Source organism: Dissoconium aciculare (genome assembly GCF_010015565.1).
Source record: "Dissoconium aciculare CBS 342.82 unplaced genomic scaffold K489scaffold_23, whole genome shotgun sequence".
Taxonomy (NCBI): Eukaryota; Fungi; Ascomycota; class Dothideomycetes; order Mycosphaerellales; family Dissoconiaceae; genus Dissoconium; species Dissoconium aciculare.
The window spans coordinates 155960-180477 of record NW_022984973.1 but is presented as its reverse complement, the minus strand read 5'-3'; the positions used below and the strand labels follow the sequence as shown (position 1 = coordinate 180477).

The window sequence follows — 24518 nt, the reverse complement described above, 5'->3', positions numbered from 1 at the left end:
ACGACGGCAGCGCTCGGGATCGCGCAACCTTCGTCTCGTGAAGATAATACTGAAGGTAGCCGTAGAGCTACGTCTGAGCGATCGATAGAGGCCGATGAATATGTAAATGGATTTGTAGTGTGCCTGTATGAAGCGATCGATCGGTCAGGTCGGATTTCGCACAAGGACGGAATCGATGACAGCGTCTGCAAGATGAACCCAAGTTGGACGTAGAGCAGTCGACAGGAAGCTGGCATTCCGGTCTACACCCCAGATATGCTGGCGCGCATTGACACAGCTGTTGCAGAATATTATAGATGAAAGTGTTCAATGCTGGCTCGTTACGCAGGGTGGCTCGCGACGCCGGGAGGGACGTTACTCAATCTTTCAACATTAATCAAATCCAGTCTCGGAGCCCCGCTCCGAATCCGCCGAAGCAAGGTGGCGCTGACTCAGCAAAACGACGCGCCAGAGCACTCTCGAATCTGGAATCGTTGCATTCCAATTTCTCTAAGCAGCACTACGTCGAGAATTGTACACATTTACACGACAGCGTCGCTGCAAAAATGCTTGCTCAGTTTCAGACGAGTTATGCACGCGTCGAAAGCAGCCTTCAGAAACTGATCGACAGCATCGCCGCGTATAATCCCTCCGTCTCTGCAGCGGAGGAATTACTCGCGGCCGATGAGCGCGTGAGTGCTGATCTCGACCAATGTAAGAACAATGATACCTCGCGATAATAGCCGCTACGATATGCAAATATTGACACTGAAATCTCGTCAACAAAGTGGTCGTCCATCAGCGCAATTCCCTCCGTCTTGCCGAACTCCGCCAAAAATCCGCCTCTCTCGACGAAACCATCAAATCCACCATCCGCCTCCTCGCCGAAACCCGCAAGGACATCCAAGCGATAGCGCCGATCGCAGCTGCGGAGGAGTCTTCTTCTGGGCCCTCGACCGCAGGCGCACAAATAAGGAAGACTCTGCAGGTCAAGGATGTCCTCGACTACGCAAAGTTCATCAGCAAGACCAGCGTCCCACCCACCTACCGCAAACCAGCACCAGACAGCACAGTCAGCTCTGCCGCACCGCCAGCGACACCCGCTGGCCCCACAAACGGGATCGTAACGCCCATGACCGCTCAAGACGAAACCTTCCCGATCCTCCCCGGCGCAACAGACTCCACCGTCGAACCTCCCTCCACCGCCGCGCAAGCCGCACTGCCGAGCGACTCCAAACAATGGCTCGACCCAACCACCGCTCTCCTTCCCTTCGAACCCTGGCCCTCACACCAAGTCATCTCATCAGGGGCATTGGCCGCGATACAAAGGATGGTGGAAAGTGGACAGGATCCCGCGAGTGTGCTCAGTGCGGAGGAATTGGCGGAGGCAGAAGTGAGGAAAGCTGAAGAGGAAGAGAGGGAGAGGATCGCCGCGGAGGAGAGAGAGAGGAGAAGACGGGAGGCTTTTGGAGATGGGCCTGTTGGCGGTGCAGGTGGAGGAGGAGGAGGAGGGGCTTTCAATCCGGATGATCTTTAAGGGAAAGATAATATGGGATTTTGTGCTGGAGAAGAAACGGGTGAATCAGTCTCGGTATCGAGAGCGAAAGAATTGGACAGGACCAAGATGTTGGAGGACCAGACCACGGCGATATCAGGCAGACGTTGGAGATCATGCCACGTCCTCAAGCTATCGGTCTGCGTTTGGACTTGTTTCAAAATGGAATGACACGAATCCTCTCTTTCGACCCTGGAAGACACATGATCTCTGCACGATATCGCAGCACCGGTATCATCTCCAAGCGAGCAGGTGGCGTGTGCTCCTCACATCAATTTATGCCTTGTCGCGAATCGTACGACGTTCATCCCCTTGGCTCGATGTTTGACAAGGATCGGCGAGATCGGTCAAAGCTCACCACTGGTTTCCGAGAAGTTTACATCCCGATGGAGCAACGGAGATATACGGCCTGGGCATATGTTCCTATCCTTGCTTTTCCTTTCGCGGAAGAATGTATGCCGGTAATATCAATCGACTGCGCCATCAGTCTTGCTTGGCAGATGGCGATGGAGAAAGCGCAATCGACCTTCCTCTCCCGCTCCGTCGCTCCAATTTTCCTGGACATTCACAAAACTTTGTCCTCTAAAGCGCGTGGCTGGCAGTGAAGGCGGTGTGCCAGATCTCTCAAGGGTAGATGCTTCATACGCACAAGGCATTCTCTATATTGTTCCCCAGCATCATGCGTATAATGTCGAAGAACTCGTCGCCACTCGTCTCACAACTCGCCTGGCTTCGATTTACAAGAAGGGAAAGGCAAAAGTCATCACGTCGGCGGCGTCGTGAACAAGACAGCGATGCGAGGTCACATGACTGGAGCGACGTTCCTGCCTTGCATGCATATGGAGGCGTTCTTGTGTGGCGTCTGCAATATCGCCGACGGCGGTTCAGCGCTGCTGTTCATCTTTTCTGGATCACGTGTCACGCGCAAATCAATGGTGACGGGCAACCGAAATCTACGCGAAGTCGCCTCCGTATTGACTCAACATCGACACGCGAGCTCAATTGCTGAGGGGAAGGGCTCCATCTGTCGAACGCTTTGCCCGCGACGATAGTGTGAGCGACTTTCTCAGGCCTTGAGGAGCAATCTCGTATTTACACCGAGTCTTCTCCGGGGATGAGTGGAGACCTGCCATGCACATGGGAACGTGCATGTATGCACGAGGCTTTGCATGAAAGAGAGTGAACGCCTCTCTTGGCCTTTCAGTCATCGCCAGCCGCACATCGCCAATACTGATACGAAGGATATGGTGATGTTGTCTGCCTTTGATCGATACTATGTAGCATCTGCTGCAACCAACGACGGAAATCTTCTTAACAAGGACACGAAACGGAGTGCAAGGCGTGGTATCCCGCACTGGCTGTCCAACACCAGGATAGATTGCTCGCCCGTCTACTCGGAGGAGCCGTTGAGATCAATTCACAGCCGAATCCATTTATTCCTTCGGTTCAGAAAATACAACGGATGGGGAAATGTACATCGACGATCGGACAATCGAGAGAACTCGCTCGCCTGTCGCCGACGCTGCTGCAGCGGACGCCACCAATAAGAACTTCTTTCTTGGACAGGGGGATGGTATGTCGATCCTTTTTTCAGCTTGACTTTTCAATGAGTCCCTTATTCGAACATTCAACGGCGCGTCAGCCCTCCGTCCATCTGCTTACTCTCCTCGCACAGCCTTCCAGTGTGCTCGCTGCATGAAGGAGAACAGCGCATTCGACTCCACCTCGCCTGGAGGATGGAACATGAAACCAGAGGCGTCGTCAACGGCGCATGGAATAGGAGAGGGACAACTGCATGTCAGCATCACACAGCAGAACCCATGTCCATGCAGATCTGCAAGTCGAAGGGAACAACGAACAGCTGCTCCACTCTTGGAGCGGCATCAGTGGAGCAGCGCGCGTTCTCCGGATGTCGGTACGTCGTTGGCTAGTGGAGACGCTAGAAGCTCGCCAGGGCAGTTCGGTGGAGGTTGGGGTAAAATGCGGGGGAGAAGATGGCCCATCGCAGTTGGGTGTACATGCGAGCATTGGATGGTCGAGAGAGACATCTGCATGTAATAGAAAATGTTGTGATCAACAGCGACGGGATTTAGGTGTTGCAATCGTCGTATACAGAAATCTTCTCCAAGAGTTCGAGATTTGCTGTGCGGGAACAGGTACCCTGGGAAAGCAACATCCACGGCGATTTTCCTTTTCACCGGGGGAACTCCCCATCTCGCTTAGATCCTTGTCTTTCTCGCATGCATTTATGATCTTGACGAGGATCGGAACATGTAGCGAGGCACTGTAAGTCCATCGAGGAAGCCCGAGGATGTACGAACAGTGCAGTTGTGCCAGACAAGGTCCTCGCCTTGAAGAGGACAAGGATGCGATTGAAAACGCGCGTTCCTTCTTGTTCAGCAGGATTGGTACCCAAAGAAGATGGAGAACATGCGGTCATTCGTAAGAGCGATAGAGGCGCCCTGTATCACGTACGGTTCCCTCGCGAAACATCCTCATAAGGCGTAAAGGATGCCACGGCAATTTCTGGTTTGTCAAAGGTAGAGGACATAGAGCACACGACACAGGCCAAAGGGCTCGAGGAATGAATGCGTACGAGCTGGAACACAGGCGAAGGGTTGTCAGCGAAGACTGCGTCATCCAGTGCTTTCCATGCAGGAGAGGCCTGCGCAGGCGTAAGGCAGGCAGAACAGTTGGCTCGTGGCGTGCGGGACAAACGGCGGGGAAGCGTTCATGGGTCCCGGCAGAAGCGGCAAGCCACTCCTGCGAGAGTCGCGCATCCATTGGCGGCCATTCCACCTGAATGAGCGCCATGGACCGTCCCTCACATGGCGGTACTGTATTGACGCTTGCCATGTGGCTTCGGAAGAGGCTGATTTACAGTGGAGCCCGCATGACGGGAGGGCAGCGCCATTTCTCGTCTACAGCCGTATGCCATGGATTTGCGGAGGGAAGGGCTGGGGAGAAGCAGGATGTAAGCGATGGAGCTGTGGACCCGAGTGGAGGATTATGGAGGAATAGCCCTGGTAGGTCGCTCGCTTGAGATGAGATACTGTACGACGGGCAAACGAATGTCTCAGACCACACGCTGGCGAGGGTCCACACCCAGGAGCGCTCACCTCATCAAGCTGAGAGTACTTCGACAGAAGCCATGCATCCTGGCTTCTCTCGTGTGGAGGATACTGATCTCGAGCGCTCGGGATGGCAGATGCCCCCAGGCCATTACTCAGAGCTCGAGTGTGAATGTTAGCAACGACGATCTCCACTTCTCAAGGCTGAACGAGTTGTGTAGCCCCATATTAGCGCCGGCTACAGCACCGAGCAAGCCCGCGCGGCCCTACGAGGAGTGAATCTCAATGGAGCGGTCAACGTAGTTGTTTGTCAAGGTACAGTGTGGCTGCATGGTTCAACCGACTTGCTCCAAGCGCCATGAACGTCAGTGCGGATCAATGGCGTCCGTCTATGGAGAGCTAGTGAGAGGTGTGTAGCCGGGGAAAGAAGCTTGGGAGTCCATGCTGCTCTCCGGGAAGTTTCTGAATTGCTCGTACGCAGGCTCCTTTGGCTCGAGGGTCGGCTCCTTTTCGACCATGCTTGTCATTTCATAGCAAGGGACGCCATCGGCAATCGCCACTGACGGGAGTCTAGCGCCAATTGAAAGCGTCGATTCATCTCTTGATGTCCCGATTGCTTCTCGTGGCAGATGGGTTTTATTACGCTGCCTGGAAGCCAATGGTGACCATTGTTGCGTATGTCTTTATGTGGGTCAACAAACGGCTTTGGTGATGGTATGAAGCTTCTCAGCACCAAATTCTGACCACCCCGGTCTCACGCGAATCCCTCATGTTGACACGAGGAAAGTTTGATAAGCCCGAGTCGTCTTAGCAAATTGAGATCCTCGACAAGAAAGCGGCGTGTCGATCGCAAAAAGCCACCTTCGACTCCGCTTTCCTCCTGTGTACTCGAGAGCAAGGTACGCGGGGTTGACTGGCAACGCCACGCTCGTGTTCGATTGCCTTGGTTATGCATGTGAAAGGGCGAAATGATGCGCATCGCGAACGCCTCGTCGACGACCCTGGCCGTCGAGGACGATGGATGGCATGTGGTAGCGATCGTAGCGCCCACGGAGGATCCGGGGAAGCTGATACATTAACGAGAAGATCGGCGGACTGCCGATGAGGGTTCGTCTATCCTTCCATCGTGTGTGTGTGTACCTGGGAGGTACTGTTTGTTGGATATGATGCTTATACGTTCGTCGGCATCGCCTTCTTCCGCGGCTGACGATGAGAATCGGAGGCAATGATCAGCGATGGAAACCAGAAAGCAAGATACGTGAAGTGCGACCCACCAAAGTTCCCGCCACCAACGACATCAACAATGTCGCCGTGACCAACAGAGTATCGACCTCACCAGCGCATCTCCATCATCGCCGTCATCACCGTCGTCGAAGAAAAGACATAAAAGGCCTCATCTCGCTCCCCAGAATCACAATCCTTTCCTTCCATCATCCACCGCATACAGCCTTTCCCAGCAAACCAAATTCCCAACAAATCCAACATCCTCCTTTTCCCAAACCTCCCTTCAAACTTCCCATCATCAAAATGAAGACCGCCACCTTCTTCGCCATCATCGCCAGCGCCGCCATGGCCAGCGCCGCCGCCCTCCCCGAGGTGATGGTCGCCCGCGTAAGTCTCCGCAGACCCAACCATGCTCCTCCCTAGAGAGCCGCAAGCAACAAAGCTGATCTCTCCAATCAACAGACCTACGGCACCCCGCCCAAGAACTCTCCTGCCCCCAGCACCGGCGGCCAGTGCTCCGGCAACCAGCACCCAGCCTGCTGCAACAAGAACTCCTTGTTGGCGTTGGACTGCACCTTGGGCGCGGTCTTGGGAACTTGCAATGGCGTGCAGGCTTGCTGCAACATTGAGCAGAATGGATTGGTGAGATTCCTCTCTTTCTCTGGGCAGTATTACTCTATGACAGGCGAGCTGTTCGGCTGACGAAAACACTTCTTCTCAGATCAACCTTGGTGGTCTCTGCCTCCAGATCTAGATCTTTTCCTCTCTCAAGGAGAAACGATCTCAGATCCCATAGGATAACGAATTTGATGAGGAATATGAAGGAAGGATAATCATGGGAGGACACTAGGGGAACAAATTGGGAAACAAAAGGCTTCAATCGTGGCTGCGAGGGTGAATGTTTCGATGGATGACGAAGACCGCCCGATTCTCCGCATGGAAGCACTTTACAAGCTGGGTTCGAAATATTCTCCATGTGGGTAATGGCAATGTGTTCGATTTTTGCGGGTCTTCGGATTTGGTCGATTAGCTGCGATTGGAATGTGAGATGCAACGTTTTCGGTCTCGAATAGGTGCTCTTACCTGCTCCATCTCGTCTTGTGATGTGTTGTGAATTTCGGTATACTGCTGGGAGGTTTCGATCTTGAGCTTTTGAGACTTTTGATAACGTCTGAAAAGTTCACCGGTCTTCAATTGGAGAACGGGATTTATTCATCTTGTTATATTACCTTGGGCATTGCAGGGCTGAGTCTGGTACATATCCGAACTTGGCTAGCTGCAGATGTCGTGATAGCCGTGGAATCATTCACCATCGAGTCATGTTACTCTTCGAGAGAAACCTGACATTTCCCTTGGCCTCTCTGGCAGAGAGAAGACTGTCATCTCTCATATCGGGAGAGGATAATAATTCCGCTCCTCTGCTACAGTAAAGCCCGATCTCGGCGGAGCGGGCCTCGCATATCTGCTCAACCACTTTCCCTCGTCCGGGTTATACACGCGGACGCGAGGGTCTTCCGCCTCACCATGAAGATATGGCGGGAAGAAATTATGTCGGCTGGGGGAGTCCTGCGCCCAGGCTCTCAGATCGATGGAGTTGGCGGTCTTCAAGTGCTTCGTGGTGTCCTCGATGAATTTCCGGCAGTGTTCGCGATTGAAATACCCACTGCGACTGGAGTCTTCGACGATGACATCGAGGGTGCGGAGACTGGCGGGGATGAATGATGAGGGGGCACGGAGGAAGGGAATGCTGAGCGGGCACTCGGGGTCGTCGATGAGATGATCGTACATTTCGTCGTGGGTGAAATCGGTGAACGGAGCGGCTCCTGTATTGGTCAACGTCTGGAGGTTTGGGGGTGGGTGGAGTGTCATGACGGCACGTTCGAAAACAGGCGACGATCGCCTCAGGCATATCGTTTGGAGTGTGGTAAATTCGCTGAAAGCTCCATCGACTTCATCACCACCTTGAACGGTGGGGGTTGGTGTTCTGTCCTTGATGGTGGTGCCGTACGTCAGCGACGCTAGAGAGCCTTTCTGTTGTCGAAGTGCGTCCATGGTCTTTCTTGCATGTTTTGCAAATAAGTTGTTGTGATGAGAGGACCTGTTGACGGAAAAGTTGACAAGATTGTGACAGGCCTCATCTATAGGACGTTCAGTACGGGTCAAGATTGGAACCACAGAGCAACACATACCGATCTCCAGATGCGTCAAAGCCTTGGGTATCGAGAGGACAGCATGGAGTGCCAGATGGTTGACGTTGCACTCGATCAATTTGAGAGCCTTGAGAGGTGTCGAAGCAAGATGCTCATTTTGAACGAATTTGCGAATCTCCGCGTTTAGGTTGACGCATGACAACGTCAAGTTATCCAAGGACGGGAGCAAGAAAATGGCAAAAGTATTCTTCTGTATGGTCCAAAATGGTGATGACGGTCCGTTGCAATGGAGAGTGACTGTTCGAGATTCATCAATGATGCATCACAGAGCGTGAACATGACATGTCCACTTACGTGTGTTGAGATGTTTGAACGGATGGAAATGACCGCCCGGGCTTCCCGAGATGGCTTGAGAGAACAAATTGAGCACTCTACCGATCGTCTTATCCCATTGATCCTCGTCCTCGAAATCCGCAGGATTGCAATTCGGGCTTTCGAAATTGAACTTCCGTAATTGGCTGGCGCCATATAAAAGCGCGACCATGGCGGAGAAATTCTGCCGCTTCTCACTGTTCGGAGATCAGTAAGCGGTTCGCAAGTAAAGCGGAATATCGACTTTTTGCTCAGGACAATACGAACCCATCGCAAGCAAAGTCGAAATCCCGAATCATCGCCATCCTGTCCTTGCGCGACCAAAGGATCCTTTCGAGCTTAGTCATCTCCTTTCCGCTCCGGAGCAGGAAGCGATGATAGATGAGCGGTTCCGCGAGAGAATGAAGAAACCGGCAGCTCGTCGACAGGCTTGCCAATGTTTTCGAATCGGCGACACATTCGACCACGCCGACGATGAGCTCATGAGGCAGGTCCATCAATGGGAATCGAAAGGTGGCGTTGGTGCCTGCCACGGATCGTATCCGTCGTGCCATGAGGCGGAGGCGGGTGCTCAGGCTGGCATGCGTGGTCTCGAAGTGGAAGGGAGAAGTCATCTTGGTGGAGGATCCCGAGGTTTGATTTGAAAGTGCAGTATTTGGTGTATTCGTGGTGGTGAGGCTCAAAGGTAGACCGACAACGGAACAGGATATTTGTATTGTTAGTGTCTGCCAGCAAGAAAGTGTCACCGGCTTGCGTGAAGGGTAGTTTCACGGGCACGCTTGAAACTGTTCACGGAGAGGAATATGTGATGATCGATTGTTTCGCTCATTCGGCACTGCTGCAACGAATCTACTCACACCTGCATGGTCAATGTCCTTTGCATATCATGACCACGAGCAGAGTGAAGAATACTGATTCTTAGGGTTATATAACCCTGACGCTCATGTGTGCCCAGGTGTATCAGCTTCGCGGCATAATCCAGGAACATACCTGAGCCTTGCGTCGATGTACAGAAACATGAAAAATGCCGAGACAATCTCGTAGATTAGAGAGAATATCAAGCAGATAGGCACAGTTCGCTGCGGCTGCTTACATCGGAAAATCAGAACAAACAAATGCCCCAACTTCAACCCACCATTTCCCAACCAGAATTCGCTCATGCATTTTGCAAATGGAAAATAGATCGCTCCTGTAGTCAAAAACATATGCTTTTCACCAGAGAGAAGAGAAAAAGGGCAAAAAGAAGACATTCATAGCTTGGACGGTTCCCAAACCGGCACCTTCTTCTCCGCAAACGCCCTCAGTCCGATGGCGAGATTCCTCCCATTCCTCAACCGCGGGCCGTACTCCAACTCGGTGATCTGCGTCGCCCGCTCCACACTGCCGTCCTCCCAGCTCTGCCGAAGACCCGCACGCGTGACGATGATCGCATCAGGGGACAGACTCGCGATCCTGGACGCCATGTCGACGGCTTCGTCGACGAGGGACTCGTGGGTTTTCGAGACGCGGTTGGCGATTCCGTGCTGCACCGCTTCCGGCGCGGTGAGGATCCGCCCCATCATGGCGATCTCCGAGGCCACGGTCATTCCCGCTTGGCGGACGAGGCGCGAGAGGCCCCCGGCGGCGGCGTACAGGCCGCGGGCGGCTTCGGGGAGGCCGAAGGTCGCGCGTGGGGAGGCGACGATCATATCGCTGTGGTCGAGAGATGATTGTCAACATCCTTTTATCCGTGCAATGACACCTCCCATGACAAGCTTTTTTTCTTCTCCAATCGCAACGAAGGAACTCACCATCCTAGACAAATCTCAAAACCTCCACCCAGCGCATGCCCATTGACGGCCGCGATGATCGGCTTCTTGCCCACTCTTCGACTCAGGCCCATGAATCCGTTCGGCGGGTGCGTTAGTAATCTGCGATCGAGCTTGTCGCCAGTGTCTTCGCCCTGGGCCTGTCGCGCGCGGAGGACGGTGATGTCGCGCTGTTCGATGAGGTCTTGGCCTGCACAGAAGGCTCGGCCGGTCCCGGTGACGACCGCGACGCGGAGGGTGGGTTCGGAGTCGAACCATTGGAATAGGGAGTCGGCTTCCCATTGTGAGGCGAAACTCAGGCTGTTCATCGCCCGCGGTCGGTTTATGGTTAGGAGGAGGACGTGTGGGGCGGGGAAGGTGAGGATGTAGGTCGGTGTGGGAGGCGGTGGTGACGCGAATTTGGCAGTCGTGTTGGATGCCATGATGAGTCGTTCGGTCGGGTGGTGGCTCTGTTGGATATGGTAATTGTACAAGATTTCTTCAAGAGGTGAGGATTTGTCCAAGCATAGATCTCGTGATGCGCAAGCCTATGGCGGCGGTAGAACTAATGATGGAGGGAAAAGAAATGAAGTTCCAAGTAGAACGACCAACCGTGGGAGATCGCTGTCGTTGTATAGATTTACTCTCTGGAAGATCTATACAAGTCGACAGCAATCATGTAGTAATGTCATGCGAAGTGGTACAGCATTTCTACTCAATGCCGCCAACGACGACGACTCGCGTGCAACGAGGCAAAATGGCGAGGAAAGAAAGACGTCAGAGCCAATCGCGTAAGATAGTTACCCATTAGGGTTTAGCATCGACCGTCCGACTCACGTGGCTCTCTAATCAGATCTCTTGGCATCGCCCTCCGTGAAACAACGACGACATGTGCATGTCTACTCGACGCGTCCGCTATCTCGTTAATTGTCCCACTCTCGACTCGTCAGGGATTTAAGTACTCGAGGAAGAGCAAGTCGTGGATGTGATCGCACATCACCAAGCAGAACTTCGAAGGCGTTGTGACTAGTATTACTCCATGGCAACGAGCGGCCTCCCCGGCGTTCGGTGGTGAAGGATTGATCAGCGTATCAAAGGTTTCGAAACGACGAACAAGTCTTCAGTGTTCATCGGAGCATGTTCGATCAGGAAGTCAATCGAATGGGACAAGTCATGCCCGTTCTAAAAGACGAGAAGATGCCGAAAGTTAGATTCATGCTCAGCTCTCCCCTTTTTACTAATCAATCGCCATCACGAAATGCCATAAATCCTCTAGTCGTCCAATTCCAGCGGAAAAGCATGCCACATCCTCTCCAAGCCCATCTTGCGAGTCCCCGGCCACACGCGCTCCAAGACTGGCAGTAAGTCGTCCGCCGTCACGACCTGGCCAAATTTCCCCGATTTCTCGAATTCCTCTCTGGCGAGACGATGCTGGGAAGCGTACTCTTCCACGAAGCACTCATCGACCGCATCGTCGCGGGGGTTCACCGTGCATCGGTACGAGCGCGCGATCCATCGGAAGAGCTGCGAGCTGTACGGCGCGTCGTCTTTCCACCGCAGCACGTCATCGAAGTAAGTGCCTACCTCGAGACATTCGAGCGGAGGCGCGCCGGGAGGCCGGGCGGCGGCGATGACGCGGAAGATGGACCATGCTAGCGTCTCGTCGATGGAGTGGTTGATCAGGGCGGCTTCGGTTCTCGCGGCCTCTCGTTCGGCATAGTCGGTCGAATGTTCGATGCCGGTGCGGCAATTGTTACAGCAGACTGGCAGGTGGTCGAAGCGCAGGTGCAGGCGACGGAGCCGTGGTAGTTGGCCGAGACGGCGGTAGAAGGCGACTTCCCAGGAATCGCCGTGGGCACGGAGGGAGGGGATGGAGAGGATTTCTAGGTTCGGACAGTGTGTTTGCAGAATGTCGAGCATGGCGGTGTTGATGAAGCGTTCCTTGCTGCTGTCGTAGCCGGCGTCGTCTTCGTCTGGGTGGGCGAGGCGGAATTCTCGTAGGGTCGCACCACAGTGAGTGAGGAACGGGCCGATCACGTGGCCGTTGTCGTATCCGATCAGTCGGAACGAGCGGAGAGGCGGTAGATTCCCTAGGAAGCTGTCGACGGCGGAATCGACGCTCTCGTCGAGACTCACAAAGTCGAGTGAATGGCTCGGGGACAAGACAAGCGATTCGAGTGAGGAGAATTCGCAATTCGTAGCCATCCAGTCGAGGTTCGTACTGGTAATACAGTCATGCAGATGTAGCGCGCGGAGGCGCGAGAAGTCAATGACCGTATGCCACGTGCGGATCGATTCGCCCCGATCGTCCCAAAATATGGTCAGCGTATCCAGAACTCCCTTTGTGGGTTCTGAGGGCGGGACCGGAATTAAGCTGCGGCGATATTTTTGCCGCGGCTGACCGCGGGCCCAGTGCCCTCGCTTGCTGCTCAGTCGACGGGATTGTAGAATGTGAACCTCGCGCAAGTTGGGAGCTGCGCCTCGTGCCATTGCTCTGACGGCCGGCGCATGGTAGTCTTGGTTACCTCCGTCGTCGACGAGATCATAAAGCAACGTCAATGTGCGGAGTGAAGGAGATGTGGCCAGCGCGAGTTCATGCGCCGTGATCTGTAGCGGCTCCTTTGGCGGGCGGAAGAGACTGTTGAGCCGGAAATTCGCCATATGCAGACGACATGCGGGAATGAGCCCATCAAGCACTTTGAGGATGGCTGGAGGAAGGACCTCGAAACAACCCCACGTGAAATCTTTCAACCCGGGCAATTTCTTCATAAGAGTTGCAACATCTTCCCATTGCTCGTCGTTGTCGAGAAGTTCAGTCCGAGCCTTGTCCACATGACAGAACTTCCACAAGTCCATCGGGCGGTCGCCACAATCAAGGAGCTGGGCGCGTGGAGTCTCCAGGGATCCGGCCAGGATACTGAGACTTCGAACAAATTCGAAGCCATGATACTTCTGGAGTACACGCTCGTAGTGCCGAACGCGCCAGTCGAGGGTCGCGACAGTCGAGAATTTGATGGTCACATTGCGGTAGAGGGCAGGGATCAACACGGACTGAAAGTGACGGTTCACATGGGCAAGAGAGTGAATGCTTTTTTGGTCCAACTCATCGCAGATGTTGAGCATTACGTCTGCGATGAGACGGTCCATTGCGTCCCTTGTCAAGCGTACAGTTCCTCTGAAGTGGTCGAGCTGGTGGTGTCGCCTGGGCAGCTGTGCGTATGAAGAGTGGCATCATCATGCATCCGGCCATGACTCACGATCATGAAAATCATCTCGACTCTGGACGTGTCTTGTGTTGGCCGACGGAGGGAGATTCGGCCATGGCGTTATGGATTCGAGGCATCATTCTTGACTAGTGCACAATGCGTAGGACCCCTCACTGACGTACACGATTAGTCATGATGACATGGAAAATGATCTACAGAACCTACCTGTGTGATTTCCTTGCGTTGACATCACCATTCTAGGCCTGAGGCATTCAAGCAACCTAGCCGGCCTTAGGCTGAGGTCTAAAAGCACCTAGTAGCTGGACAATATAGTAGCACAGGCTCTTATATAGTCAGTATTGAATCAAAATCCTAGGAGTCAGCAGGGTTATAATGATATCCCCGTTACGGTAAGAAACAAGGACCAAGCAGGGTTGTAGTCGAGATTTAGTCAGCCTCAATCAATCCATGGTCTACTGTTGCTACATCTTCCGCTGTTCCATGCTTTCTTGCCCCAACTTGCTTTCAGCGTACTCATCCAAGGACTGGATAATGTCCAGTACCTAGGTAGGTTGTAGTTGGGGAAATCGTTACGAAATGCGTCACCGCAAATCCCAAGATGACGACAGTCCGTCTGTACATCATGTTGCATTGCTTGACCTGTGCCTGTATTAAGTAAGCGCTTGTGGTGTTTGCCCCACACCGGCGCCATATTATTCGCACCTGTGCCTCTTGCCTCTTGCTCTGCACTGGTGCGAAGAAGCATCGATACCTTTCGCTCTCCTCCAACTCAATTATTTGAGCCTATGCCAACGCAAGCAAGGTCCAAGATGATGTCCGCGACTTTGTCCGGGCTCCCTGTCGAGCTGTTGCGAGAGATCCAAAGCCTCCTTCCGTACGCTTCACAACTCGCACTGCGGATCACATGTCGAGACCTTTACAGCAAAAGTAGCCGGCCTAGTACTGTATATTAAATGGTGGATCTTCTTGTAATCGAGACGTGGCCGCAATACAATGACGCCATGCAACGTCCGGCCCATCTCAAACAGCCTATCGCCGGCTTAGATTTCTTCAGCTGCTCACGATGCTTGCGGATACGCTCAGCGTGCTATTTCAGCAATGCTATGATGGAAGGCAAGCGCGGTAAATCAGCCTCACCTCGAGACAAGCTAGGACGTATATGCATCCAATGTGGTATGGCATCCGGTCAATACCGCAAGGGCGTATCCATGATGTATGGCGGAGCGCCTGTGTCCGGTATCATGGAGCATACCGGCGTTGTTTGTCGATACTGTGGAGAGTTTCACTCGGTCTATGAGGCTTGCCGAGATAATAACACTCACGGAATTGGTAGCGGAAACAAGGACTAATCATGCGGTAGAGAGACTTCGTTGGCGGACGATCGACCCATGGGAATAGGAAGTCGACCACGGCGATTCATTTCCAATTCCTGAAACTCAGTCACCGCCTTAATTTCTGACTGGAGTCTGCACTTCGACATGCCTTGCGATGCGAGGCTGCGTTGATCGCGTGTCATGTCCACCAGCATTGTCATTCAATCGGCATGACTGCGGCAACGACAGCGGACACAAGCGTGTTATACCAGACGACAGGCATTACTATTCTGTAGCATCGATTCAAATATTGGGATGTTCTGCGTTCTGTAGATGAGCATTACCATATTCTTTCCCTCGAATGAAGGTCACAACGACGCTCTTCACACAAATCTCTCTGTTCTGTTCTACTGGCGGTTACATAGTCTCTCTGGATTCCAGATTTTATACATAGCCTCTAAACTACCTCTTATGAGAAAGATGTGAAAGGCGCAGGAGTTGACGGCGCCTGGCTAGTGGTCTGATAGTGCCTTGAAAAGCGTCTTAGTTATTGCTAGCGGGCATTTGGCTTCTGTGGATCCGCGCTTCAGCAGGGACGATCTGAACCCTATCATTATGAGGACAAGCAGGGCTGGGCGACTCTGAATCATCTTCGATTACTTGCTAGACTACTGCGGTCGCTAAGTTTTCTCATGTAAGTTCACAGTTAATATTTCTACACAACATAGCGAAGATAATTTTTGGTGCCCCCTCAATTGACTATGATTCCATGTCCCACGAGCACTTGGTTCCGCGGTGCAACCTTTGGTTTATTGATGGTTGACAGACATCGCGGGCAACGACGCATTGCTTGTTACTACTAATAGAACCCGGGCGACAAGCATGTGCCCCTCACCGTCTATAGCTCTCAAGGCATGGACACATGACTGTTGGACACACCGCCTGACTCTCTTTCAAAACGGGTCAGATTATATGCAGTCATATTATTCTATCGACCTTCGTCCTAGTTCCCATCCATCTTTGAGTCCTTGTGTAAAGGACACAAATTTATATCAGCGTCGTGTCACGGCAGCTAATAAAATCATCCGATGCTCGGAGCCCCTGCAATGGCGGACTTGGCAGCGACGGCCGCAACGGAGGAGAGAACAGAGCCAGATTATGACGGGGTTATCACGCACATCACCCGTTTGAAGGCCTGCAACGATGAGATTCTCTCAACCCTGAAGCATAACACAGAGCTTTTAAATGATATACTCAAGACACTGGTCCCGTTACGAAGCTCCGATATGGGCGTTTTCAAAAGCACATCTCATGGCTCCGGTCGAAGATTGGTGGAGACGACTGAGCTGTTAGAAATGATCTTACTACGCCTCCGACGGAAAGATATCCTTTCGGCACAACGTGTGAACCGGCGTTTCAGATTTGTGATCGCGAAGTCTAGACTACTGCAGCACAAATTGTTCTTCACGTCCCAGCCTCCATCTTCCAACCCCGCTCAAGCACGAATCAACCCATTACTGTTCAAGAAGCCTATTCTCGCTCGTTTGCCCGTGTACCTCGATCTAGACAGCCGCCGTTTAGCTTACGTCCATCGCAAAGGACGGGTACGAGTTCTTTGCCGGTCAGCGAAGCTCGAAGTTGATCACGAAACTCACGAAACTTGGCTCAATCTTAGCTTCAAGGCAAACAATCCCAAGGTCTCATCAGACCAGAATCGTGTCCTTGAAGTTCCACTCGGCGTCGGGACTTGGCGCTCCATGTACATCTCACAAGGAACTGTTGGTGTGAAATGGAATGTTACCGTTTATGATCGCCGTCTCTCTTACCGGGAGTTGTCCGGAGTCCTGAATGGTGAATATGTCCTAGATCGACTGCTCGAAGAGTTGGCCGCTGCGTCTGTCGATGTTTCATAGTATGCGAAATATGTTGTTTCCTAGCAAAAACAAATTGTTGGACTTGTTCTACGCTGTGAAGCAGGAACGGATAGCCATGTTCGGATTGACACTTCATGCACTAAGTTGTTGACAACCTAATGTTCAAAGTCGCGGTACATCCTTCACTGGCGCCGAATGGCAGCTTCGTCGTACCTTATCGACTACGATATGTCCCAAATGGACCTGTGGAACGCGCCGCGCATCGTTTCTGGCCGGGCTTATTAAGCACTTGATTATGATTCGTTCTATGCGATGTAAAATGTAGATCTGATGCTAGTTTTCCCCAGCGCAGCATATTGATAGATCATCGCGCTTTTGCGGCTGCCTTAGGGTTTGAAGTGATGTGACATAGTGGTCTTGGTCAGGGCGCCTCCGAAGCTCCGTGTGGAATCGCCACCACGCTGCTCTAGCAACCACCGCGGACTGCGCGAATATGTCTCGTGAGCTGTCCCGATGAACAATATTCTTTCCATCTTACCTACGTACTGAGATGATCAACGTCGTTCAAAATGTCGGTGCACATACGGCGCTGATCTCACAGCCATCGTCGAACGAGAGAGTAAACATGAAAGCTCCGCTCGCTGGTCCGCTCCCAAGTGGCGTCATCGGCGCGTCCCGCAAAGCGGCTCAATATTGCGCCATCAGTTTACTAGATCTTAAGCGCCCGTTCCATCCGACGACGGCCCTCGGAATCTTGTGAGTTTGATGGACACAGCAAGCGAGATGGACACGCTAGATAGCCGATTACTAGAACTCAATCTTGACCCGAGTACCTCGTCTCAAAAACAAGCAAGAAGAGCCACGATCGATCAAGCACGTTCGCCTTCGAAACAGGCCACCAAGACGCATACCCCGGAAGGCCGGAAGGTTGACAGTAATATTGAGAGTGTCGAACATCGTCGTCGCGAGGATCCGGTTATTGCTGTTGAGCAAGATCAGACTACGAAAAACTCAAACGGTTCTCCGAAACCAGCACAAGGCTCTGGTTCAAACAGAATCGTCGCAGAACTCCAAGCTCTGTGTGTGCCAGACTCAGTGCAAGAAGAATTGTTGCAAAGTTTTGGAGACGAGATCGAAAGAAAAGTCAGAGGCGCTCTTGATAACCCCAAAGTTGCCGAGTCAGAATGGAAGAGCGCGCTTCAAGCATGCCGCGATGATGCCGTGCAACCCATGGGAAGACTGAATTGCGGAAGGCTTGAAATTTCGTACATTCTCGAAAATTTCATGGATGATCCCGAAGTAGCCATACATAGGCTGCAAGAGACGCCCGAAGAGCGAGCTGAACGATTCCGAAACAATTTACAAGAGCTTTGGACTGAGTTTTGGTACGATCTGGTGAACCTGCTACCTGAACTGCCAACGCTTTTCTGCTCATCTTCGATATCCGATTCCCCATCTCATGATCCTCCAAAATTTCCAACATACCTGTTCCGAGTGTATGACGAGAAAAGCCGAGGAATTAATAACGAAAGTATTTTCGCGTCCGGCGCAAGCCAAAATACTCGGCCTATTGACAGACAAGACTTGCTATCCGTGGAAGGATCCGGACCAGCGGAAGAACTTGCTCGGCATTTATCTTATGACCGTAGTCGACCTACCAACCTCATTTCCTGGACAAGCTCTCTGCTTTGTGCAATTCAATGTGCTAGATGGAGATGGGGTTATCTTGGATCAATCCCAGAGAGGATATTCATATGCATGGTGGACACGAGAAAGTTCTCACAAGACCAATTCCGGAGAGATGAATGGTTAGTTGCTCACTTACAGGAACAGGCAGAAGGGCCAAAAACCTTTGAGAATTTTTTTAAACACAGGCGAGACGGATTCGACAATGGAGAATACTTGTCGCAAGGAGTGATGTTCCACAAAGGCCGGTCTTGTATCATGTCACTGAAAGATTTATTCGATTCTGGTCTCTGTGACCTTTATCCTGCGTTTAGAGGACCGAGCATTAAGTGGGCGTTGGTTGTGCGTATGTTGCGCGATCATGGGAAATTGCCGAGCGCTTTGACGGCCGGACATGTTGCGACGGCGTTAAGGATTGCAGAAGCCTGCTTTCGCCCTTTTCAACAACTCGATGCTGTTATAATCATTCTCACAATGTGTGAACGGTCTTCTGTACATGTCTCGCCGAGTACATGGACCCCGCTGGAAGTTGATCGATGCTATGCTGTGTTGGAGGTACTGTATTCGGGCGACAGGTGGCTTGCTTTACGACGAGATAATGCCTTACGGTCTGACAAGCTCATTGATTTCCTGGAGGCGCAAAAGATGATGGGAAAGTAGCTTCGCTTTGAAGTTCAGCATCCTATACTCGTGCGCCATTGCCCGCTGTCGAAGTTACAACATCGCAAATATGATCCCCGATCTTATATTTGCACACACAGCGCGTCTGCACCAACACATCGTGGTTGGGCGTTTCCGTGGCAAGCTCTATTAATTTCAAAAACCATTATGCACCTCATGGTAATGCGGCAGAATAGGTGATGATTACGTTGAGGACATAACCTCCAGCTTCGAACGTAACTTCGCGCTTAATACCACCGTGATCGTCGCTGTCTTACTTAACAGGGAGCAATTGACGAGGAGGAATTCGGAAAGCTCGAGATGTGAAAATCGATAACCCCACAACAACCCTAAAGACGCAATAGGATGGGATACACGTACGCGCCCAGGAATGGCTTTGAACGTACCGACAAGCACTTGTCCGCATTGACGAACACAAGTATGGGCGCGAGTAGTGCTCCAGAGGAGGAACAAGACGGCACTAGTAAGCCTCTTGGTACGGATGCTAACCACAAAGCGGACTCGCGGCGGAAACGACGACGACGCCGGAAGAGGGCCAAAAGACGGCGCGAGCACAACGCGGAGCTCCCGCACGCACATTTGGAAACCTCCCTGACGAACCCATCGACCCTCAATGTCATCCCAGAGCAGCAATGCGCAAGCAAATTGACTTCGTGTGTGCCATCCTCTAACCTTCAAGATAATGGAGCAGATCCTCTCCGGCTTCTGTGCGAGGAGCAGGCGCGACTTGTCAAGATCATCGGGGAGGGACATAATGTATTCTTTACCGGTGGCGCAGGGACAGGGAAATCAACAGTCCTGCGTGCCACTGTCGAAGCGTTACGCGAAGGGCAAAAACATGTCGCGGTCGTCACGCCGACGGGAATATCTGCGCTCAATGTTCAGGGTATCACATATTTCATGTTTGCAGGTTGGCGCCCTGGTGACATGAAGAAGAGTCTAAGTGAAATACAAACGATGGCAATGTCCAAAGCACGTCGCGAGCGCGTGAAAAAAACAGATGTACTTATCATTGACGAAATCAGCATGCTCGAGTCGAATCAGTTTCGTCGCCTAGACCGCGCCTGCCAAGCAGCGCGAATGTCTGGGCTACCATTCGGTGGAATTCAAGTCGTCGTCACGGGCGATTTCTACCAGCTCCCCCCAGTCAAGCCGTTTCAATTTTGTTACTCATGCGGTTGCGATCTGAAAGTGCGAAAAATTTGCTGGACCTGTGAACCTTCTGGTGGCCATGAGCTTTATGGAGCTCCTGAAGCTTCGCATTCCGTTCACTGTCAACGATGTGGAACGGCGCTCTTTCGAGCATTGGGATGTATGGAGTGTGGGGAGACATTCGATATGGACGATCAGTGGGCGTTCTGCAGCGACACATGGACAGCTTGCCAATTCCGCAGCTTTTCTCTATCACGAATTCATCGACAGAGCGAGCCAGCTTTCATCCGGCTTCTGAACACCCTCCGCATCGGTGAGACTCTCGGCGCCGACCAACTTGCTTTGCTCACCCAGGGAGGGTGTGATTTCAGCTCCGCTATAGAGCTCTCCCCCCTTAGACGCGATGTTGATCGGAAGAACACGGAAGGCCTTCAGGGGATTGTAGGGGCAATTCGAGCGTATCGATGTCACGACTTTGTTAAGATAGAGCCACACCATCCCGAGCTTTTAGCTAAAGCTGAGCTCGACGGAGAAGGCAATCGGATGGGTTGCCAGGATCATCGCTTTCCGCCGCTGCTGGAAACCAAGTTTGGGATGCCTGTGATTCTGCTTGCGAACATCGCGCCCGCGCTGGGACTCGTGAATGGTAGTCAGGGTCACATCGTCGGCTACTCGCGCTGCTTCCCATGGATAGAGGCACAGGGGCGCCACTCAACCCAGACCGGCGAAATGAGCCATGGGGATGAACATCAATTCACGCCATGGATATCGCGACAAGAGCCCAACTTTTCGCTGCCTGTCGTTCGATTCGAAAACAATCAGCAGCAAGTCATATATCCCGTCTATCAAGATACAGAGCTAGGTCACCCACGCCCATTCAGCGTCGTTGCACGCACGCAAATCCCACTGCTTCCAGCATGGGCTATTACAATCCACAAGTCACAAGGGATGACCCTTGAAAAGGCGATAATCAACCTTGATGGGACGTTCGCGCGTCAGATGGGATATGTCGCTCTCTCTCGAGTGCGCAGTCTCACCGGGCTCCAGGTAAGGAGCTGGACCGCGCTGAAAGCGAAGCAGGAGGGTGGGGTATTTGACCGAGGAACAATTGTCGTTCGACGATTCATGGAAGAGTGCTTCGGGCCGCAAGAATGTGCTTGACTATAGCTATGTGGTAAATGCCGTTGGTACACTGGCGCTGTTTGCTGTCGCTCTTGTCACGATATGTTTCGCTGATCTGTCGCGAGAAGCCAGCTCACAATTATTGAATAGAGAGATGCTACAAAATCCAAAACATACTCAAATCTACTAGATGGGCCGAGCTTGAGAGGATATATGCAAAATGTCTTGTGAACCCAGTTAGCTTGTGGATCGTGATGTGTGCCGTCCTCAGACGCCATCCACCAATCCCCGCTTTCTCGCGGGCGATCGTCTGTTTCTAAGTTCCGGGGCAGGGACATCTTCGACACAGAGCATAAGATTGTACCACGTCAGCTATCAGTCACCGTTTTCCACCAGTTTATACTCCGTACGGCTTGGCCAATATCCTGCATCCGTTCCGAACCAATGGCGGACGTGGAATCTTCTTCGACGACCCCAGACACGGCTGACTCCATCTACTCGTCCATCTCTGCGCACTGTCTGGACAAGGACGTGCTAGACGTGCTGAAAGATCTACAGCTCAATCAAAAGGAACTCTCTCATCAGATCTGCAATCTACAGGATAACCAGGTATTAATTATAAGGGAGCTTAAGGAACTGAAACGTGTGTCGGTAGTTCCAAAGCATCGCGGCCTTAAATCGCCGATACGACGTGCAGGTCGACAGCTAGCAGACACGACGGAGCTCCTGGAGATGATCTTGCTTCAGCTGCCTTATAAAGACATATTGCGCTACATTCGCGTAAGCAAGACTTTCCAATCGGTCATTCTTGGATCAGTTCCGATCCAGACTCTGCTGTTCTTCATAGTAGGGACGAACACTCCTGCGTCCAGCTCCATCATGTTGAATCCCATAATGAAAAATGAGCGATTCTACACGTCCATCGGGCTATGGTTCGATGCTACGCTCGATCGCTTGCGCTATTGCGATCGAGAAGGCCGCAAGCAGTTAACAATAAAATCCGTGGAAATCACGGACGAGAAATTGCAGGACCTTCCAGTTCTCAGTGTCAAGTTAGAAGGAAGGATGTTGCTACACTGGGGGCCGCCGAGTCGATTCAATGCTGGCTCGTGGAAGCGCATGTATCTCACACGTCAACCGTGCGCGGTGCAGTGGGAATTCACAGAAAAACTCGCTAGGTACTCACGCCAGACGATGAGCGGCTCAATCGCTGGGTTGTACACGATGGATCAATTCCTTGATGCCCTTGCAGATTCGATACCTCAGCATCGCTAGCCGTAACGACTAGGATCATTGGGCACAGGTACAAAAAGCGTGCCTAAAACTCAGTTGATCGACGGAGTATCCCCGGATCGCGCGGCGATGATGCTCGTGGACTACCTGCTCAAGTGGCGGGATTATGTCGTGGAGATGCCGGAGTGGCTGATCCGCGACATGGGCGGGAATACTACACGGCCTGAACCTCGTCCTTGAGTTGCGAAATGGAAAGATGATGATCATGACGATGACGACGACAATGACGACGACGACGACGACGATGATGATGCTGATTATGATAAGCGAGGGCCCGTTGACGAAGCGCAAGATGACGAAAAGGGAAATATGTGAGGATCGTGGAAGGGGTCGAAGGTAGAGAGGGTTTGCTTTTCTCGATGAGAGGGCGGGAAGAAGTGAAGCCTGTTATTCTCTTGCCCTTTCCCTCGGGTTCTTTCCTTCCTCCTTGTTCTTTGCGAATACTCATCAGATAGAATGTGTTTATGAATGAATAAACGAATTTCGGCTGACGTGTCGGAAAGAGAGAGAAAAAAAGAGAAAAGAACGAATGAACCAAAATCCAGTGAGAAAATTTGCAGAGAAACCCATCAAAGCCGATTTTCATAATGGAGGGAAGCTGAGCAGAGACAAGAAGCAACAAGAACAACAAGCAACAACAAGGAACAACAAGGAACAACACCGAGAAGACCACATCATAATCATTAAACATCAGATCACCCCCAAAACCTCCCCTTTTCGCTCTCTGAACAATTCGCTGATTTTCAACAACATCGTCGGTCAGAAACACCCATCGTCAACAACAGTCCACTCACCCGTCGAAACACATCAACACGCCTCACAATCTCTCACTCAAACCCTCAGCCGCGTCTAGATCATGCCGACACCCATCTCCATCGCCTCCCTGGCCGGCAGCGTGGTGTTGTTCGGCATGGTGGTGACGACGGTGCCCAGGTTCAACATCCAGGCGCCGGCGTTGAATTCGGAGTAGAGGGTCTTGATGCGGAAGCCGTAGGAGTTGGAATTGTCCGGGACGGTGTGGAGGATGGCGTTGCCGACGACGGGCTGCGAGATGGGAGGTCAGTAAAGGGGAGGGAGAGGAAAGGCAAAGGAGAAGAAAAAAAGGAAAGGGAAAAGGAACTTACGATCCGGCTCCTCTCCGTCTTCTGCCCGTTCGCGCTGCGCAGGGTCTGCCACCGCATCGCGACGTGGTCGCAGCCCCAGAAGACGTTGAGGGTGTCGAAGGGGATCTGCGGCTGGGAGCCCTGCGCGGCCATGAACTGCGGGCGGCCGTCGAACGAGACGCCGTTGACCTTGATGGGGCCCTCGTTGCCGCGGTTGCGGATCAGATTCACCGCGCTGGAGTAGTCGACGAAGTCGTCGGTCAGCGCCTCGAGCGCCAGCGTGTTGGTGTAGTTCTGGATCAGCTGCCGGAAGATCTCGGCGCCGGCCTGCGCGTTCGTCTGCGTCAGGCACCGCGCGAACGGCGCCTTGCCGCCGCCGGACGTCCGCCCGAACCAGTTGTGCGGGCCCCAGGGCGCGGCGAGCGCGGTGGTGAAGATGGTGGCGCTGAGGAGGAGGGTGGAGAGATGCATCTTTTCGATGATGGGTCGCGGGTGTTTGGTGGAATTGGAGGGAGGGTCTGTCGACGAGGTGGAACGTCCGGTCGAAAGGGCAGTGGTCGAGGATGGAAGAGATGCGAGGCTCGGTGGTTTGGTGAAGCGAATGTGAGTGTCGATGATGTCGATGGTGATGATGGCGAGTGAAGATTCGAATCGATCAGTCTGAGAGGCGAAGGCAGCAACAGTACTTATATGTCACTTGACCATCCCTCTCCTTCCCGTATCCGAACGATACCCGGCCAAGGCGACGAGAGAGAGGGAATGGGCGGCATCACGAGAGAGCCGCCCAGCCGGAAAGAAAACAGTGCCAATGTCGTACAGCCATGAAAAGCCAGGGAAGTTGTCAAGGATTGTATGAGGACACCTAATATGAGGACCCAAGAGACGGTGACATGGCAACAGCAAACCTTGGTAGACTGGGCTCATCGGCA

General features: G+C 52.6%; 13 protein-coding genes across 13 annotated transcripts; 8 read left to right on the top strand and 5 right to left on the bottom strand.

Moving 5' to 3' along the window:
• Nucleotides 1-545: 545 nt before the first annotated feature.
• On the top strand, nt 546-1516 carry K489DRAFT_414120 (uncharacterized protein; the record flags this gene model as incomplete). The annotated part of the gene is made up of 2 exons (XM_033608127.1): nt 546-693; nt 768-1516. The coding sequence occupies 2 exons, from the start codon at nt 546-548 to the stop codon at nt 1514-1516; spliced, it is 897 nt and encodes a 298-aa protein (XP_033455109.1).
• A 2-nt stretch (nt 1517-1518) lies between these two features.
• On the top strand, nt 1519-2421 carry K489DRAFT_135751 (uncharacterized protein). Its single transcript, XM_033599084.1, has one exon. The coding sequence runs from the start codon at nt 1651-1653 to the stop codon at nt 2137-2139; it is 489 nt and encodes a 162-aa protein (XP_033455108.1). The 5' UTR covers nt 1519-1650; the 3' UTR covers nt 2140-2421.
• Nucleotides 2422-3205: 784 nt separating this feature from the next.
• Nucleotides 3206-3897, top strand: K489DRAFT_135749 (uncharacterized protein). The gene has a single exon (XM_033599083.1). It carries the CDS (start codon nt 3330-3332, stop codon nt 3822-3824), a length of 495 nt encoding a protein of 164 aa, XP_033455107.1. The 5' UTR covers nt 3206-3329; the 3' UTR covers nt 3825-3897.
• A 1934-nt stretch (nt 3898-5831) lies between these two features.
• On the top strand, nt 5832-6596 carry K489DRAFT_385333 (uncharacterized protein). The gene is made up of 3 exons (XM_033606074.1): nt 5832-6216; nt 6292-6471; nt 6551-6596. Exons 1-3 carry the CDS (start codon nt 6133-6135, stop codon nt 6581-6583), a joined length of 297 nt encoding a protein of 98 aa, XP_033455106.1. The 5' UTR covers nt 5832-6132; the 3' UTR covers nt 6584-6596.
• A 619-nt stretch (nt 6597-7215) lies between these two features.
• On the bottom strand, nt 7216-8848 carry K489DRAFT_328378 (uncharacterized protein; the record flags this gene model as incomplete). The annotated part of the gene is made up of 4 exons (XM_033602051.1): nt 7216-7967; nt 8019-8276; nt 8334-8548; nt 8619-8848. The coding sequence occupies 4 exons, from the start codon at nt 8846-8848 to the stop codon at nt 7216-7218; spliced, it is 1455 nt and encodes a 484-aa protein (XP_033455105.1).
• Nucleotides 8849-9601: 753 nt separating this feature from the next.
• Nucleotides 9602-10581, bottom strand: K489DRAFT_328395 (ClpP/crotonase; the record flags this gene model as incomplete). Its single annotated transcript, XM_033602054.1, has 2 exons — nt 9602-10043; nt 10142-10581. The coding sequence occupies 2 exons, from the start codon at nt 10579-10581 to the stop codon at nt 9602-9604; spliced, it is 882 nt and encodes a 293-aa protein (XP_033455104.1).
• A 414-nt stretch (nt 10582-10995) lies between these two features.
• K489DRAFT_135715 (uncharacterized protein) lies at nt 10996-13374 on the bottom strand. The gene has a single exon (XM_033599082.1). The coding sequence runs from the start codon at nt 13283-13285 to the stop codon at nt 11411-11413; it is 1875 nt and encodes a 624-aa protein (XP_033455103.1). The 5' UTR covers nt 13286-13374; the 3' UTR covers nt 10996-11410.
• Nucleotides 13375-14105: 731 nt separating this feature from the next.
• On the top strand, nt 14106-15077 carry K489DRAFT_385329 (uncharacterized protein). Its single transcript, XM_033606073.1, has one exon. The coding sequence runs from the start codon at nt 14319-14321 to the stop codon at nt 14712-14714; it is 396 nt and encodes a 131-aa protein (XP_033455102.1). The 5' UTR covers nt 14106-14318; the 3' UTR covers nt 14715-15077.
• A 508-nt stretch (nt 15078-15585) lies between these two features.
• On the top strand, nt 15586-16695 carry K489DRAFT_385328 (uncharacterized protein). The gene has a single exon (XM_033606072.1). The coding sequence runs from the start codon at nt 15965-15967 to the stop codon at nt 16589-16591; it is 627 nt and encodes a 208-aa protein (XP_033455101.1). The 5' UTR covers nt 15586-15964; the 3' UTR covers nt 16592-16695.
• A 1141-nt stretch (nt 16696-17836) lies between these two features.
• K489DRAFT_328331 (uncharacterized protein) lies at nt 17837-18898 on the top strand (the record flags this gene model as incomplete). Its single annotated transcript, XM_033602049.1, has 1 exon — nt 17837-18898. One exon carries the CDS (start codon nt 17837-17839, stop codon nt 18896-18898), a length of 1062 nt encoding a protein of 353 aa, XP_033455100.1.
• A 2650-nt stretch (nt 18899-21548) lies between these two features.
• On the top strand, nt 21549-22554 carry K489DRAFT_135668 (uncharacterized protein). The gene has a single exon (XM_033599080.1). It carries the CDS (start codon nt 21638-21640, stop codon nt 22466-22468), a length of 831 nt encoding a protein of 276 aa, XP_033455099.1. The 5' UTR covers nt 21549-21637; the 3' UTR covers nt 22469-22554.
• On the bottom strand, nt 22555-23299 carry K489DRAFT_135669 (uncharacterized protein). The gene has a single exon (XM_033599081.1). It carries the CDS (start codon nt 23175-23177, stop codon nt 22641-22643), a length of 537 nt encoding a protein of 178 aa, XP_033455098.1. The 5' UTR covers nt 23178-23299; the 3' UTR covers nt 22555-22640.
• Nucleotides 23300-23398: 99 nt separating this feature from the next.
• K489DRAFT_298998 (uncharacterized protein) lies at nt 23399-23952 on the bottom strand (the record flags this gene model as incomplete). Its single annotated transcript, XM_033600365.1, has 2 exons — nt 23399-23530; nt 23611-23952. Coding segments are annotated over 2 exons (474 nt in total), but the record flags the coding sequence as incomplete, so codon positions are not given.
• Between the last annotated feature and the right edge of the window lie 566 nt (nt 23953-24518).